General features: G+C 50.4%; 2 protein-coding genes across 4 annotated transcripts in view; one reads left to right on the top strand and one right to left on the bottom strand.

Moving 5' to 3' along the window:
* The window catches only part of ART1 (ADP-ribosyltransferase 1), a 36902-nt gene extending 19004 nt beyond the window's left edge, over nucleotides 1–17898 (top strand). For 2 of the 3 annotated variants that reach the window (XM_024975441.2, XM_005216190.5), the window contains exons 2-5: nucleotides 358–469; nucleotides 937–1714; nucleotides 2651–2692; nucleotides 4155–7225. In XM_024975441.2, coding sequence (XP_024831209.1) covers nucleotides 407–469; nucleotides 937–1714; nucleotides 2651–2692; nucleotides 4155–4252 — 981 coding nt within the window. In that variant the 5' untranslated portion in view covers nucleotides 358–406 and the 3' untranslated portion in view covers nucleotides 4253–7225. 3 annotated transcript variants of the gene reach the window in all.
* CHRNA10 (cholinergic receptor nicotinic alpha 10 subunit) lies at nucleotides 5049–18001 on the bottom strand. The gene is made up of 5 exons (XM_005216210.4): nucleotides 10443–18001; nucleotides 9351–9496; nucleotides 8644–8798; nucleotides 7475–8007; nucleotides 5049–6036 (listed from the first exon to the last, which is right to left on the bottom strand). Exons 1-5 carry the CDS (start codon nucleotides 10522–10524, stop codon nucleotides 5579–5581), a joined length of 1374 nt encoding a protein of 457 aa, XP_005216267.2. The 5' UTR covers nucleotides 10525–18001; the 3' UTR covers nucleotides 5049–5578.
* Nucleotides 18002–18008: the final 7 nt, after the last annotated feature.

The raw sequence follows: 18008 nt of genomic DNA, 5'->3' as shown, positions 1-18008 counted from the left end.
TCCTTCCAGCAAGAAGGGCTCTCTCTCTCTTCTGAGCCTCCATTTCTATGCTGTGACCCTGTGCCAAGCAGTGTAAGTGACCCAGACCAGGTATCAATTCATGTTTTTTGTTTGTTTGTTTATGTATTTAGGCCGCGCTGGTCTTACTTGTGGCACACAGGGTCCTCCACCTTCACTGTGGCACGTGGAATCTTTTTAGTTGCAGCACGTGAACTCTCAGTTGCAGAGGTGGGATCTAGTTCCCTGACCAGGGATCAAACCAGGGCCCCCTACATTGGGAGAGTGGAGTCTTAGCCACTGGACCACCAGGAAGTTCCAATTTGTCCTTATTGAACTGTGCAGATTCTCTTTTTCCAGGTGAGGAAACTGAGGCCCAGAGACTGATTTGAGCAGGGTCATCTCCAACATGCAGAGCCCTGCCGTGATGTCTCTGTTGCTTGTGTCCATGGGCCTCATGGAAGCACTTCAGGTACGGTCATCCTCTGCTGTCCCCATCCCCCAGGTGCTGGCTTCTGAACTCTGCCGGGTGCTTCCTTTGGGGATGGCTCAGTCTGAGAGGATAGCCCTGGAGCCCAGTCTCAGGGCATCCATTGCTGGTAGTTCCCAATCCCCTTCCCCTCCAGGGCTTCCCTTGTGGCTCAGCTGGTAAACAATCTGCCTACAATGTGGGAGACCTGGGTTCGAAAGATCTCCTGGAGAAGGGAAAGGCTACCCCCTCCAGTATTGTGGCCTGGAGAAGTCCATGGACTGTATACTCCATGGGGTCGCAAAGAGCTGGACATGACTGAGAGACTTTCACTTCACTTCCCCTCCAAGTGTGTTTGGGGCCCTTCCTCTCATTCAGCCACTCAGCTTAGTGAAGGGGGGAGCTGGATAACAGGGCTCCTGTTCTCCTGGGGCCTAACCTCTCAATCCTTGCTGCTCCCCCTCTCGCAGGCCCAGAGCCACCCCGTCATACGACGAGACCTCCTCTCTCGAGAAATGCCCCTAGATATGGCCCTGGCCTCCTTTGATGACCAGTATGCTGGCTGTGCCACAGCCATGGCAGCGGCTCTCCCGGAACTCAACCGCACAGAGTTCCAGGCCAACAAAGTGTACCCTGATGGCTGGGTGCAGGCAAGCAGCCAGTGGCGGGAGCGCCAGGCCTGGGGGCCCGAGTGGGGCGTCAGCCCTACCCGTCTGCTCGCCCCCCTGGGCTTCCGAGAAGAGCACGGGGTGGCCCTCTTGGCTTACACGGCCAACAGCCCCTTGCACAAAGAATTCAATGCGGCCGTGCGTGAGGCGGGTCGCTCCCGGGCTCACTACCTCCAGCACTTCTCCTTCAAGACACTCCACTTCCTGCTGACCGAAGCCCTGCAGCTGCTGAGCAGCGGCCAGCGTCCACCCCAGTGCCACCAGGTGTTCCGAGGGGTGCAGGGCCTGCGCTTCCGGCCGGCCGGGCCTGGGGCCACTGTCAGGCTGGGGGGCTTTGCCTCCGCGTCCCTGCAGGATGCTGCGGCCCAGCACTTTGGGGAAGACACCTTCTTTGGCATCTGGACTTGCCTTGGGGCCCCAATCAAGGGCTACTCCTTCTTCCCTGGGGAGGAGGAAGTGCTGATCCCTCCCTTTGAGACCTTCCAGGTGATCAACGCCAGCAGGCCAGCCCAGGGCCCCTCCCGCATCTACCTCCGGGCCGTGGGCAAGCGCAGCACATACAACTGCGAGTACATCAAAGGTGAGCAGGGCACATGTCAGCCAGCAGCTGTGCACAAGCTGGGCTTCCCCGTCCCGTTTTCAGGGGACACGTACACAGTCTAAGCCAGAGCTGGGCACTTGCCTGCTGAGAGGGTTTTCTGACCAGTACAGGTGTTTTTGGCCATCTGAGGGCCAAACAGCCTTGATCAGGCTTCTCTCCCAGATGGAAGCTGTTGCCAGAAATGAGTGTGGGCCCCTACCATGTTTTCTGAGAGGAGTGTGTTTTTTGACTGAGCAGAAACCCTGGGCTGTGCGTGTACTGGGTCAAGGTGACAGTGAGGTGGTGAGACAGCATTTGGGTGCCATCCCGCTAAGTTCCAGTTTGGGTTCTGGCAGTCTGGGTTCTGGCAGTTTGGGTTCTCGGGTGCTTTCCTCTCCACCATCACAGGACCAGGCAGAGGAGTAATTGTGAGGATGGGCACAGGTCCTTAGTCACTGAAGGGCTGTGGGCTGCTGGTCCTGGTTGAGGGATGCCAGGCAGGCTGTTGGCTGGATCCACCGAGCACATCTCAAGTGGGAGTAGGTCCACTGTGGCTTCAGATCCCACCGTGGACAGCATCATGAGCATGCATGTTTGATGGAAGGTGACCAAGACTGGCAAAGAACATAAACTAGCCCCTCCTTGGCTGGGACAAGACAGGGGAGAAGGAGCGGTGGGTGCGGCATAGAGGTAAAGTTACAGGCCAAGGGAGGAGAAGGAGAGCCCAGATCACCCTGGCTTTGAGGGCTGGGGCCTTCCTGGCCCTGCTGCTCGTGGGTCTAGTCAAACCCAGGCAAGGGTGGTCCCACTGTAAGGAAGCAGAATTAGGGGAAAAGGCATCAGTTTCTCTGAGAGCTAGTCAGGGAGGTACTCTGGGGTCCCTTTCTGTCCTGAGATCTATTGAGCCTTTGATTCTTTGCTGTTTCTTTCCTGCAGACAAGCAATGCAAGTCTGAGCGCTGCCGTCTGGGTAACTCAGGTAAGGGCTGCAGGCATCGGCAGGACTCTGTTCGGAGATGAGCTGACTGCTCTGGGTCTGGGCCCCTTTCCTGGGTGAACATCCCCCTTAAATGAAAAACAACCGTCTTTTATTAAAATGAAAATTAGACTTTCTTAAGCAGACACCTGTGGGGGTTGCTAACCTTTCCCACAGGGTGTATATTTGGGATACGTGGGGTGTATACGTGGCGAGCTGACACACCTGCTCCCCTCCACCCGGGCCTGGGGCAGGCCCCTCCTTCACAGGAGGTCACTGATCAGACCCCAGGGAGCTCCAGGCTGCACTGAGGTGACAGTGGGAAGGGCCACTCCACAAAGCTCTCCCCAGGCCTTCTCCTCCTTCCGCGGGGGAGCCCTCTGTCTATAACTGTGCTCAGAACTCCCTCAGACCACCTCCCAAGGTCAAGGTCAGGTCATGGGTGCTGGAGACCTGGGCTTTAACCCAGGCTCTGCCCCAACTCTGTGACCAATTTTTCCTCTCTGAACCTCAGTTTCCCTATCTGTAGCATAAGCATATTGGACTAGATGGTCCCCAGATTCTCTGTGGCCATGAGTCTTCTCTTCTCTTGAACACTTGCTGGCCCAGGGTTTGCCTAAGGCATCACCTCTCCAGCTGGGAACAGGCCATTCTCAGGGAAGAAATCACAGCTGCTCCTCACCCTGGGGTCCTGCCTCCTCCCTCAAGGCTTTTAGAACAGTGGGCAGGAAGGAGCCTCAGCCTCCACTTTGCTCCCACCCTTCTCCATGGCACAATACCACTCAGGGTTCCGGGCACATGAGTCCTCACCGTGACCCGATGGTGCAGATACTGTCATCACCCCTGTTCCACGGATGAGACAGACACAGAGAGGTGAAGCAACCGGCCCCACACACAGACCTAGCAAGGGATGGGGCCCAGACAGCCTGGCCCTGGAGCCCAACTCTGAACCACCACACCAGGGGGGCCCCCACCTCACGTTATTCTTACTGCGCAATAATCAACTGGAAGGAGGTGGGACAGGAAATACTGCCCTCATTACATAACAAAGTGAGGCCCAGAGACAGAAGTGACTTGCTCCAGATGACAGAGTCATCTGTGGCAGAGTCAAGACCAGCCAAGTCTCAGCTTCCAACCTGGCTTGAGTTCTGATAATGCCATTTCAGGCACTGGGAAAGTTTAGGATTCCCCCTCCCCAGCCCCGACTCTCCTCCACCAGTGCCTCTCCCACCAGAGTCTGGGCAGAGGAGCAAAGATCAGCTTCACCAGAGTTCACTCAGATCTCTACCCCACTTCATCTCACCCTGCAGTGCTTCAGTGGTGTCAACAGGAGGCTGGGGCATAAACTTAATGACCTCTGGAAAGGGAAGTGGGACTCTCCTTGTCTCTTCATCTCTGTCTACCTTTCTCCCTAAATTCTTCCTCACTTTGTCCCTGAATCTCTCTGCCTCTGTTTTCCCTGCAGCCGTGGGTCAGAGCCCCCTTTCTGCAGTCTGGTCCCTTCTACTGCTGCTCTGGTTCCTTGTTGGCGAAGTCTTTCCAGAGAGTCCAGGCTTCCTCTAATCCGTCAGCTGCTGAATGGCTCTGCCTGTAGCCTCTGCCCAACATGAGGATGTCAGCCACATGTGTGCTCTGAGTGTGGCCACCATCTGGGGTAACTCCATCTGCAGGAAACTCTGGGACCTTCTCTGGCAGCTGCCAGGCCTGAGAGCAGGAAGGAGAAAATGTGGGGACTAAGCCTCTCCCAGGGGTCTAGGAGTCAGACACTGAAGAGAGGTGGGGGGACTGCAGGACAGGTAATCACTCACCTGGAGATAGATTATAGTAGTTCGGAGGCCTGGTGATTGGGGAGAAAGTACTTGGCTGTGGTATTCACTGCTGTTACTCAAATGCCTCCCATGTGCACCTGGACAGCTCCTCTTCGCTCTTCCAGGAAGCCTTCTCTGACCTCTCCTCCTTGCTAGGTTAGGGGCCCTGCCTCTGGTCTCCCATCTGAGGGCAGGGACTGCGTCCAAGGTACGCAGGTGGTACCAGAACACACGTGGCAGTCAGAAAGGAACAAACACCTTGTGAGTGGCTGGTCCCTGTCCTGCCCCTACCTTGGGCACCGTCAAGCTCTCTGGACGTCACTGTGTGATGCTCACACAGTGAGAACGCAGAAGGATTGGACCTAAATCCAGAGAGGAGAGAGCAGGGAAACAGCAGAGAGACCTTTAGGGATCTCAGTCAAATGCTAATCATTTTCTTATCAGCAAAGATGTAATTTCCACTCTGATTCATGGGTCCTCAGGTCCCTAAGAGGCTGGATTCCCAACTTGCAGCACCAAGAGCCTAAGGGTAAGACAGGACACGGAGGAGATGCAAGGCACACATTACTTTATTATGAGCTGGAGCTTTGGGGCCAAGTCCTTATGTGGCCTCCTGCTGTGGAAAGTGGAACAGGAACCCTGAATCCCCAGTCACCTTCTCTGAGCCCCTAGACAGGGTCAGGCTAGACAGAGTCTCTCTAACAGCAGCCACAGGGGAAGGAAGAGAAGACAGGAAATGGGGCAGGGCTGTCATGCCTGCACGCTCCCCACTGAAAGTGCCTAAACTCAGCACGGAAGTTCAGTTCTGTCCCTCCCAAACTGCACTTCGATCTTGACCCTTCTCAGAGTTCCTCCTCTGCAGGAATCAGGGGTGCAGCAAGCTCTGATTTCCCTTAGAGTTTAGAGTCTGGAGGAGACGATGAATATTCTTGGTCCATGAAGTGAGTAGTGCTGAAGAGAGGATGTCCCAGGCTCCTAGGCCCAGTGGAGAGACGCCGGGTGGCCTGAGGGTCGACCACCACCTGGCCTGGCTGATCCATACCCATATGGAGGTGCTGTGGCTGCAGCAGACCCCCGGGACTCACAGGGCCCGCACCAGCACCAGAAGGCTCATGACCAGAGCCATGGAGAAGAAGATGCCCAGGAAGAAACGGTCCATGACCCGGGCCAGGCGCTTCCAGTCCTCATGGCGGCGCTGGGCAGCCCGGTGGCTGTGGAAGGCGTTGGCGATGGTGGCCACGTGACGCAGTAGGGCTTCCTGATGGCACAGACACCGGGGCTCATGGCAGGGACCTGCTGGGGGGCCAGTGCCTCTGTCAGGAGGCTGGGGACTGGGGGATGACTCAGGTGGTCTAGACTGCCCACAGGGCTCCCCTCGTTCCCGCACACACAGGCCCCGTGCCAGGCGTCCTAGCAGGAGGGCCCGAGCCCAGGCTGGCACGGGGCGGGCACTGGGACCACAGTAATGCAGGTTCATGATAAGGATGGTAAGCGCCGTGGAGAAGGTGACCATGGTCATGGTGGCCATGTAGTACTTTCCTGCAAAAGAGAGAAATGGAACTGAGGCCCAAAACAAGAGCTCAGGGGGCCAGAGCTCCCCAGCTGCCTGAACACAAGGAGGAATGAGCGCATCCCCCATCAGGCTCTCAGGACCCTCGAAGCAAAATGGAAGAAAGTGGGAAGGAGGTAAGGGCCAACATCTCCCCTCCCACATCCCCACATCTGGTTCTCAGAAGCTTCCTGCTCCCTGGTTGATACCCTCCCTGGACTCACCCACAGTCCCCTGAAAGTCACACTCTTAAATAGAACCACCATGCCCTGGGCAAGTTACAATAGAACCTTCCTGGTGGATTCCCAGGTGGCGCTAGTGGTAAAGAACCCCCTGCCAATGCTGGAGACATAAGAGACTCCAGTTCGATCCTAGGTTGGGAAGATTTCCAGGAGGATGGCATGGCAACCCACTCCAGTATTCTTGCCTGGAGAATCCCATGGAGAGAGGAGTCCGGCAGGCTACAGTCACACAGAGTCGGACACGACTGAAGCGACTTAGCACGCATGCACACAGGTCTGTGGTGCTGCTCCCCTGAGTTAATAAATGGGTGTTCTTTGGGAGGAATGATGTAAAGCTGAAACTCCAGTACTTTGGCCACCTCATGCAGAGTTGACTCATTGGAAAAGACTGATGCTGGGAGGGATTAGGGGCAGGAGGAAAAGGGGACGACAGAGGATAAGATGGCTGGATGGCATCACCGACTCAATGGACGTGTTTGAGTGAACTCCGGGAGATGGTGATGGACAGGGAGGCCTGGCATGCTGCAATTCATGGGGTCACAAAGAGTCGGACACGACTGAGCAACTAAACTGAACTCAACTGAAGTGTTCCAGAGAATGTCTGGCATGCAGTGAGTACTTAAAAGGTTTCACCTATTATTCTAATACTGGTAAATGTCGATCATCCTCCAACAAGTCCTTGAATAAAGACCAACTCCTGGACTTCCCAGGTGGCACAAGTGGGTAAGAATCCACCCGCCAGTGCAGAGGACAGGGGGTTTCCATCCCTGGTCCAGGAAGATTCCACAGGCTGCCGAGCAACTAAGCCCGTGCACCACAACTACTGAAATCTGCGTGCTCACAGAGAGCGGCCCCCACTCTCCACAACTAGAGAAAGCCCTCATGCGCCAGTGAAGACCCAGCACAGACATAAATAAATACAATTAAAAAACCAAAAGAGACCAACTCCTTCCTCCACCCCTACAAGTGAGGGGAGGGCTATTTTCCCAGGAAGGGGCCTATCTCTTCCCCCTCCATTTCACAACAAGGCCGGGCCCCAAGATGCTCAGCGGGGTGCCTCAGTTGACCCAGGCCAGTCCGGCTATGGCCCCTGCACCTGCGGAGGGCCACATGCGCCAGCCCCCGGGGTGGGGGGCAACCTCCCCGCTAGTCCCTCTCTGGCCACCCTGGGGCCCTCGGAGCCCACCGATGAGCGGCACGCTCTCTGCCGGTGGCATGCTCTCGGCCAGGATCAGCTGGAAGACGGTGAGCGCCAGCAGCACAGTGACGCCCAGCGACACCTTCTCGCCCGAGTCCGCGGGCAGGTGGAAGGCGAGCGGCGCCAGCAGCGAGATGAGCACGCAGGGCAGCAGCAGGTTGCACACGTAGGCGGCGGCGCGGCGGCGCAGCAGCAGAGTGAAGGTCACGTCCGGGTAGGGCTCGGAGCAGCAGCCGTAGGTGAGCACGCGCCTCCGGGCTGGCATGCCCAGCACGCGCCACTCCACGTTCTCCACGAAGTCGGCCAGGCTGGCGGCGGCGCCGCGCGGCCGAACGTCCAGCTGGTGCCCACCGTGTGTCCACGAGCCGAAGGTCAGGCCGCAGCGCTGCGCGTCGAACGGGAAGGCCGACACGTCCACGCGGCAGGAGCTGCGCGTGATGGCCGGCGCGTCCCAGCGCACGGCGCCGTCGTGCCGCAGGACCACGTTGGTGCTGGCCGAGGCCGGGGCCTGCGCGTCCGCCCTGCGGGCAGGGGTTGGGGGTGGGGGCTCCCTGAGGCGCCGCAGCGTTGGATGTCGGGGCTGACCCTTGGAGGGGGTGCGACTCCAACCCTCTGGGGAACTCACAGAGGGCCCTCTGTGTCTTTGGAGGCCTAATGGGGCCAGGGCCTGCACGGCCCAGAATGAGACAGGTCTAGTCCTAAAGGGGACGCGGGATGCACGGTAACTTTTCTTGGGTGCCATCTGCAAAGTGCCTGGAGCGGCCCTGGGGAAAATGTACGGACTCAAGCCCAGAAGGGTGAAATGTGACATAAAGACGTATGTGTGCCCCAGAACCCTGGCTGCGAGGGATATAGAACTAGTCCTGAACCACACAGAGGGTTCCTGGGAGACATTCAGCCTGGGTTGGCTTGGGGGTGCTATCAAGGGACTGTGAGGTCCCCCCAGTAGGTCGTTGCCATGAGCTGTGGTGTCAGGAAGCCCTCCTGCACCACACAGCCACCACTGCCGACACGTTCCTGGCCATTTAGAAGGCTCCCAGGGCAAAGCTTACTGGGCACCCTAGAGTCAGGTTTGGTGTGGGGGATGGGGAGATAAGTGCATCCCCAGAGCCAAGGGCATCTCTTGGGTGGAGGGGAGGGACCCAGGCAGGCAGTACTTGTTATAGAGTACGATGTCCGGCCTCCACACGAGACTGCTGGGGATGCGGATGGCATCCAGACCACCATAGGTGTCAGGGTCCCATCGTAGGTAGGCGTCTGTCCACTCCTGTCGGATCCACAGGTACAGGGTCAGCACCTGATTCCGCTCATCCTAATTGGGGGCAGAGAGCAGGCATAGATGTGGACACACGTCTGTGCATGCCCTGCCCTGTGTGTGCACACTCAACTGCAGAGCTCTGGTCAGCACCCCCAGACCTGACTTGCCCACACAGTCCAGTCCCCACACAGTCTTGCTGTGTGACCTTGACAGGCCCTTCTCCCTTGGGCCTGAGTTTCCTCTGCAGTGACATGGGTGGTAATCTCTGCTAGTCAGAAACTCGAGTGTGCAAGTATTGGGCACATTGTGGATACCCAATGGTTAATAGCCAACACGTGGTAGCTGTTATATTAATGTTTCTAGGAAAGAATTGTTTGGAGAGTAATCCTAGTCTCCCATTCCCCATTCCTTTTTTTTTTTTTAACCTCACCACACAGCATGCGGGATGTTAGTTTTCTGATCAGAGACAGAATCCATGCTCTGCTGCAGTGGAAGCTTGGAGTTTTAACCACTGAACCAGTAGGGAAGTTCCTCGTCCCCCATTCCTTTCCCATTCCTTCGTCCTCCAACCATTCCAGCACACTCTGTGGTTGTACAGCAACGCACCATATCGATGATCTGGGACAGTGTCACCTCCAGGGTTACATTCAGGGCCTGGTCTGTGTCTGCCACAGGTCTCAGGGCACTTGTGTAGTTGGCAAAGAGGTCTCGGAACAGCTTGTGTGCCAGCCTGCCCTCGGCTCCCAAGCACTCTAGAGGACCAGTAAGAAGGGGTGTCCACGGAGGCCCCGGAGCAGGGGCCTCGGCTCACACCCTCTACTCTCCACAAGACTGAGGCCCTGTCAGTGCCTTCGCTGTCTCACAGCTGTCTAACTCCCTGTTCTGTCTCTAGTTCTTCCCTGCCTGCCTCCGGGACAGATGCAATGAGGCTGTAGTGTGAATAGTTACTGTCTTCTGAAGCAAGGCGGATGGGTTTCTGCTCCACCTGCCCCTTCCTAAGTACCTGGATTCTGCCTGCCCCACCACAGATGCTGGATTAGACCACAAGAGTCCCAGGTGCCACATAGCATGGGGGATGTTAGTTCCCGACCAGGGATCCAACCCATGGCCCCTGCATTGGAAGCGCTATCTTAACCACTGGACCACCAGGGAAGCTCCTGAGATATCACGCTTTTAAAGAGACACATTCAGCTAGATCAGTAGCTGCTTGAAAGAAAGTGGAAGTGTTAGTTGCTCAGCTGTGTCCAACTCTTTGTGACCCTGTGAACTTTTTAGCCTGCCAGGCTCCTCTGTCCATGGGATTCTCCAGGCAAGAATACTGGAGTGGGTTGCCATTCCCTTCTCCAGGGCATCTATCTTCCCAACCCAGGGATGGTACCTGGGTCTCCTGCATTTTGGGCAGATTGTTTACTGTCTGAGCCATGGCTCCCCAGGCCTGTTAGATAAAGCTCCAACTCACCCTTCATGATCTGGTCCACCTGGCTTTTCCCGCCCTATCCCTGGGAGCGCCCCCAACTGCTCCCACCCCAGCTAGGCAAGCCCCATCTTGCCCTCTTCAGCTCCCACTCTTCCAAATTCGCCAAATGGAGCTTTTTCCCAGCACAGGAATGAAGAGAGAGCATGTGGAGAGAGATTTGGGGAGGAGGGGAAGAACAGCAATGCCCAGAGAAGCCAGGACTGGTCTATTGAGCTTCATACCTGGAAGGAGTGGGAGCAGGAGCAGAAGGCCCAGGCTGGAGACAGAGAGGCCGAGGCTGAGGTGGTGGCTCCCGGGCCCCATGGCCTTGCCACAGCCAGAGGAGGGGCAGATCTCTGGGAGTGAGCCTCCTGGCTTGACCTGTGGCAGTGCCAGGCCCTGCTGGCAAGCGTGGTGTGGACAGTCCCTGGAAGTCAGAAGGAAGACTGGGATCTCTGTTGGGCACAGTTAACCTCCAGGTAGCCCTGCAGCCCTTCCAGCTACCTCACCCTCTATTTGTACCGGCCCTGGAATTTAAGTACTTAGGCCTTGGCATCTACTGTTTCTCCTTCTCTGCTGGTCTTTGCCTCTCCTGGCCTCTGGCCTGTTCTCTGTCCCCTAAACCGTCTACGTCTTGCTCTCCGTCCCTCTGCCTCCCTGATCCTGGTCTTCCTCTTTCCACTTTCTCTCCTTTTCTCCTACCTCTGTTTCAGCTCCCTGGACTTCCTTAAGGCCTTCCCCTCACGACTCTAGGTGAGCCTGGTGCATTCTCAGCAGTACGGGGGGCCGGGACTCTGTCCCTCCAAGGCACAGGACAGCAGGCCCGGCCCCCTTTTCCTTTTATTAGCTTAATTACAGAGTTGGGACACCTGTGTCCATGGGAACAGAGCAACTGAAACTGACACCTCAGGTCACTGGGACCTGAATTATTCAAATTCTGTAAGGTAGCACTCAGGCATAGTTCAGGCCCAACTTGGGGGATTGGAGATTCCAGGGTCAGAATCTGCAGGAGACTGGGGCTTAGAGGTGTGAAGGGACAGGGCCTGTGGATGGCAACTGTCCCTACAGCTCTGTCATCTTTGCTGAGTTCTTTTTTTTTAAAAAAATATTTACTTATTTATCTGACTGCACCCAAGTCTTAGTTGAGGCATGCAAGATCTTTCTTAGTTGGGGCATGTCAAATCTAATTTTCTGGCCAGGGATCAAATCTCATGGACAGAGGAGACTGGTGGGCTACAGTCCATGAGGTCACAAAGTCAGGCACCACTGAGTGACTTTAAAAATAACACAGAAGTATGTGTAATATGATTTAAGAAATGAGGATTGAAAAATGAAAGAGCAAGTGGATTATCAAGAATGAGCAGGTAGATTTCTCTCCCCATTCTTTCTAGTTTCTCTTTCTGAGACTCCAAATCAATATATATTTAATTAATTTAATTTTTATTAATTTATTAAAATTAATATATTAGACACAGATGAAGAGGCAATTAATGAATTCAGAGACAGATGAAGAAATTACCAAAATACAACACGGGGAGACAAAAAGAAAATGAGTTTAGGAAACAGGAAAGAATCTGAAAGAATGTGTTAAATATATATTTAATTGGAGTCTCAGAAACTAGAAAGCATGGGGAGACCCAGCACTAAAGAAATGAGAGATGAGAAAGAGAGGAATCAAAATCAGGAAACAAACAGAAAACAAATAAAGTGTTAAAGTCGGCTTCTCTGATAGCTCAATTGGTTAAGAATCTACCTGCACTGCAGGAGACCCCAGTTTGATTCCTGGAAAAGATCCTGGGAGAAGGGATAGGCTACCCACTCTAGTATTTCTGGGCTTCCCTTGTGGCTCTGCTGGTAAAGAATCTTCCTGCAATGCAGGAGACCTGGGTTCGATCCCTGGGTTGGGAAGATCCCCTGGAGAAGGGAAAGGCTGGCTACCCACTCCAGTATTCTGGCCTAGAGAATTCTGTGGGGTCCATGGGGTCACAAAGAGTTGGACACGACTGAGCGACTTTCACTTCACAAACTTAAAGTCAACTTACCAGTATTTACATTAAAGTAAATGGTCTAAATACACTAATTAAAAGGCAGGGGTTGTAACACTATTAAGAGAATGAAAAGACAAGCTAGAGATTGGAAGAAAATATTTACAAATCACATAGTCAACAAAGGACTTGTATCCAGAACCTATAAAAATTTCTCAAAACTGAACAATAAGAGGGTTCAGGATGGGGAACACATGAGAAATAAAGGAATAAAAAATTAAAAAAAAAAAAAACACCTGAACAATAATAAACCATATCAAATTTTAAAATGAGCAAAAAATTTAAAAACAACACAAGAACACACACAAAAGAAAAAAAACTGGGCAAAGGAATTTGGGCATTTAAATGAAGAAAAGATAAGAACTGCCAATAAACACATGAAAAGTGGTGAACATAATTATATATTAGAGACATTCAAATTAAAATATCAGTGAGATACTCCATATTTATTAGAATGGCTAAAATAATATTAACCATGCCAATTGCTGGAGAGGTTGTGAAGCTACTGCAACCTTCATATATGGGTTGTGAGAATGCAAAAATGGCGCAGCCACACTGGAAAATGGTCTGGCAGTTTTTTGGAATGTTATGCATATGCTTAGCCATATGACCCAGGAATCCAATGCCTAGAGAAGTAGCAACTTTTATGGTCACACAAAGTTCATGCATGAATGTTTATAGCAGCTCTATTCATAACTGCCAAACCTATAAACAAAATGTTCTTCAGTGAGTGAGTGGATAAAAAACTGGTAAAGCCAAACAATGGAATATTTAGTATTCATTGCTAAGAAGAAATGAGCTATTAAGCTATGAAAAGACATGGAGGAACCTTAAATGCATGTTAATAAGTCAAAGACGCCAGTTTGAAAGAGCTACATCCTATATGATTCCAAGTATATGACGTTCTGAAAAAGGCAAAACTATGAAGATAGTAGGAAGTTCAGTAGTTGGCAGGAGTTTCAGGAGACTATGGGAGAAGACTCAACAGAAAGCAGAATTTTTAGGGCAGTGAAAAGACTATACTCTCTGTATGGTAAACACTCTCTATACCATAATGATGGATACATGTCTTTATACATTTGTCTAAACCCATAGAACTGACAACACTAAGCATCATCACATGTAAAGTAAACTATGCACTTTGACTAATGAAGATGTATCAGTGTAGGTTCATCAAACGCAACAAAATGCTACTGGGGGAAACTATGCATGTGCTGGGGCAAGGGGTTTGTGGGAAATCTCTGTGCTTTCCACTCAGTTTTGCTGTGAATCCAAAACTGCTCTAAAAAAACTAAAATCTTAATAAAGTTTTTTTTAAAAAAGGGATGAAGTACTGATATATGCTATCAGATGGGGATTCCCTGGTGGCTCAGTGGTAAAGAATCCACCTGCCAGTGAAGGAGACTCAGGTTTGATCCCTGGGTTGGGAAGATCCCCTGGAGAAGGAAATGGCAACCCACTCCAGTTTTCTTTCTCGTCTGGGAAATACCATGGACAGAGGAGCCTGGTGGGCTACAGTCCATAGGGTCACAAAAGAGTTGGACATGACATAGAGACTAAACAACAACAACATAGTACAGATAAACTCTGAAAACACTATACTAAGTGAAAGAAATTGGTAACAAAAAATCAGATATTGTATGACTCCATTTACATTACATTGTATAAAAACAAAACTACAGTAAAGAACAGGTTGCCAGGAATAAGGGATAGGAAGAGGGTCACTGTAAAGAGATAGGAAAAGGGAGATTTTGGGGGTAATGAAACATTTTGTATCCTGATTGTGGGGTGGTTAGTTATACAAATCTGTATGTGTTAAAATTAACAACTGCACACCAAGTGAATTTTCTTATATAATTTAGAAAATAGTTTGTACATAATTAATAAAATCCAGGGTTATTGTACTTGCCAAAGGGGAAAGACAATGAGAGTTCCCTGGGGGTCCAGTGTTTAGGACTCCTTCCTTCCCATGGAAGGGGCACAGGTGATGGCACCCCACTCCAGTGCTCTTGCCTGGAAAACCCCACGGACAGAGGAGCCTGGTAGGCTGAGGTCCTTGGGGTCACTAAGGGTCACACATGACTGAGCAACTTCACTTTCACTTTTCACTTTTATGCATTGGAGAAGGAAATGGCAACCCACTCCAGTGTTCTTGCCTGAAGAATCCCAGGGACGGGGGAGCCTGGTGGGCTGCCGTCTATGGGGTCGCACAGAGTCGGACACGACTGAAGCGACTTAGCAGCAGCAGCAGCAGGACCAAAACAAACAAAACAAAAACAAAGGTGGACAACGTGACACAAGAGTGAGTGGTAGATGGTGTAGGGTTGGATGTGGGGTGAAAGATGCATTTTTCTTTCTGTACCATTTTCAGCGGCAGTTATGCAACCATTTGGGGGCACAAGGTTGTCTTACACTCAAATTACACTTAAAAATAACATTTTGCAGCACAATACCTTTAGAGCAAAATAAAGGCTAAATTCAAGAGTGCTTCAAAACACTTGGAAATAGCACCTGCATAAATTGACTGAATCAGTTATAGAAAAATTGGTATGTTTACCTGAAAAAAAAAGTTGAAATATTTCTTATATATAGTGTTTTGGGGTGAAAATGTTAGTTTGAAAAAATAATTATAAAAATTGGTAATTTTTAAAAAGGCATTATGAAGAAAAGAAAACACACCTGAACAATAAGTGATTTAAGCCTATATTTTGAAAATACTGGGCTTTCCTGATAGCTCAGTTGGTAAAGAATCCACCTGCAATGCAGGAACACCTGGTTCGATTCCTGGGTCGGGAAGATCCCCTGGAGAAGGGATAGGCTACCCTATCCAGTATTCTTGGGCTTACCTTGTGGCTCAGCTGTAAAGAATGCGCCTGCAATGTGGGAGACCTGGGTTTGATCCCTGGGTTGGCAAGACACCCTGGAGAAGGAAAAGGCAACCCACTCCAGTATTCTGGCCTGGAGAATTCCATTACTGTATAGTCCATGGGTTCACAAAGAGTCAGACACGACTAAGCCACTTTCACTTTTGAAAATACTGAATCGTATATAAAAAGATAAGGACTGTACCATAATGAATTTTGGCATGATTATTAGGTGGAAGCTTGATGGAAACTTTATAAAGGATAAATGAGGCTGACAACAACTGAATCAACAATCTTAACATCACTAAAAGTGGGACAGCGAGACAAGTGTCTTCCCAAGTGATGAAAAACAGCACCACTAATGAGAAGGACCATGAGTCTAATCAAGTCTCTAGATCTAACCAGTGGTACGTAGCAAGTAAGGCAGGTAGAGGCACAGTCAGTCTAATCTAGAAGCCCCTGCCCTCTATACTAAAGGACGAACATCTCAGGTACTGCATCAAATAAAGGGCATTTTAAAAAGAGAGAGAATTTATCAACCAAATGTGGGCCCTGTTTAGATCCTGATTCAATCAAATCAACTGTAATAAAATTTTACTTCTGAGACAACTGGGGAAATTTGGAAATGAGGATATTAGTTAATATTCAGGAATTATTCTTGTGTTAGGTATGACAATGGTATTATATTTATAAAAATTTATGGTAGGAATGCTTTTGTATTGATGAAATGATGACCTCCCTTAGAAATCCCATTGGGGTGGGTAGGAATAAGAATTGGGGTAAAGATTAAGATTAAATTAAGACATCATTTTACTTTTGTATGGATGAAAATTTTTACAGTAAGATTTTTAAAAAACCCTTAGGAAAGCAGGAGAAATGAATTTTTAAAGCACAAGTTAATATATTACAATGTAGAACTCTGGCAGAACTCCAGTAAAACCATTAGGTCTGAGAACTGGTTCTTTAAGAGACAACAAATTAAAACTCTGAAATTTTCTAGAAATACAAAGTAACAAAATAAGTCAGAGTAAAGCTCCTAAAAAAGATGTTGGCTCTGATGATGCCTGCATTTAATCTCCAGGCTTCTGTTAACATTATTTTGGCATTATTCCAGCGTTGTGCGGAGGAAATACTTATTCTGCACAGTGTATGAGTTTGTGGATTCCACAGCTCTGTTGGGTGTTGAGACAACTAATTCTTTTTATACTTTTGAGAAATTTAAAATTTTAAACATATATTTCAATGTAGTTTGAAATATAGGAGACTGTTCCATCTTTAAAAAAATTTTTTTATCTGTGCTGGGTCTCTGATGCTGCAGCAAGCTGGGCTACTCTCTAGCTGTGGTGCATGGGCTTTTCACTGTGGTAGCTTGTCTTGTGGAGCACGGGCTCTAGGGCACTCAGGTTTTGGTAGTCACAGCTCTGGGGCTCCAGCACACAGGCTCAATAGTTGGGGCACATACACTTAGTTGCTCTGTGGCATGTGGGATCTTCCCAGATCAGGGAATGAACCTGTGTCTCCTGCACTGGCAGGCAGATTCTTTACCACTGAGTCACCAGGGAAGCACTGTTCATCTTTTATCATGTGCTTTGAACTGCGAGTCTATTCTCTGTGATGCAGTATAGCTGCAGTGATAAATATTTGATTTAGAGATTTTTTTTTTTTTAAAGGGAAAAACCTGTCCTGCGGATGGTGACTGCAGCCATGAAATTAAAAGACGCTTGCTCCTTGGAAGGAAAGTTATGACCAACCTAGACAACATTATTAAAAAGCAGACACATTACTTTGCCAACAAAGGTCCATCTAGTCAAGGCTATGGTTTTTCCAGTGGTCATGTATGGATGTGAGAGTTGGACGGTGAAGAAAGCTGAGCGCTGAAGAATTGATGCTTTTGAACTGTGGTGTTGGAGAAGACCCTTGAAGAGTCCCTTGGACTGCAAGGAGATCCAACCGGTCCATCCTAAAGGAGATCAGTCCTGGGTGTTCTTTGGAAGGACTGATGCTAAAGCTGAAACTCCAATACTTTGGCCACCTGATGCAGAGAGCTGATGAGAGAGAAGGGGATGACAGAGGATGAGATGGTTGGATGGCATCACTGACTCAATGGACATGGATTTGGGTGGACTCCAGGAGTTGGTGATGGACAGGGAGGCCTGGCGTGCTGCAGTTCATGGGGTTGCAAAGAGCTGGACATGACTGAGTGACTGAACTGAACTGAAGAGGAAATACTGCCCATATTCACAGTTCTTAACACTTCTAAAGACTAACCACTTTTACAGCATTGACTTTTCACAGAACACCTCTGGTGAGGAAACAGAACAAATTCTTAGAAGGGCAGCAGTGCTCCATGACTCACTTGCACAGGTTCACAGTCAGTGACAGAGGGAGATTCCCAGCTGAGTAACCCTTGTCCTCAGGGGCCCAAATGAAAGGGAAGCCCTGGCTACCAGGAAGATCTACTCAGCTTTCTCATCTCCTCAGCATCCCAGAAATCTTTGGCCTAATCCTAACTGGAAATTGCTCAATAACAGAACCAACCCACCAACCTACTTACTACTCATCAGCCTCATTTGGTCCCTCTCAAGAACAGCCCTGTTAAACAGCATATCAGTGATCATCATCTCCTTTACACAATGGAAACTGAAAGGTGAAGTGCCAAGGTTTAAAAAACCCCAGAGAAGAAGAGCAAAGAGACTTTGAATACTAAATATATTCCACTGGGCAATTTGAAACCCTGCCCCATCCCCCATTGGGAGTCCAAACACATATAAATAAATAAATGTACAGCAGTCAGGATTCATCAATCTCAACCCCCTCACCCCCAAATTGACTCTTATAAACCTAGCCTTTGATCTAGTCTGCAACTATTCTCTCATTAACCCATGGCCAGTCTCTCCCT

This window comes from Bos taurus, chromosome 15 (assembly GCF_002263795.3).
Source record: "Bos taurus isolate L1 Dominette 01449 registration number 42190680 breed Hereford chromosome 15, ARS-UCD2.0, whole genome shotgun sequence".
Taxonomy (NCBI): Eukaryota; Metazoa; Chordata; class Mammalia; order Artiodactyla; family Bovidae; genus Bos; species Bos taurus.
Note: the sequence above shows the minus strand (reverse complement) of the source record. Positions and strands in the feature narration are given on the sequence as shown.

What these genes read in the sequence shown, in the direction of transcription:
- CHRNA10 (XM_005216210.4), bottom strand. Translation starts at nt 10,524, where the DNA reads ATGGGGCCCGGGAGCCACCACCTCAGCCTCGGCCTCTCTGTCTCCAGC. An exon ending in TGTCCCAGATCATCGATATG is followed by an intron (nt 8,799 to 9,350) that starts GTGCGTTGCTGT and finishes GCCCCCAATTAG; the next exon opens with GATGAGCGGAATCAGGTGCT. An exon ending in GACATCGTACTCTATAACAA is followed by an intron (nt 8,008 to 8,643) that starts GTACTGCCTGCC and finishes CCCTGCCCGCAG; the next exon opens with GGCGGACGCGCAGGCCCCGG.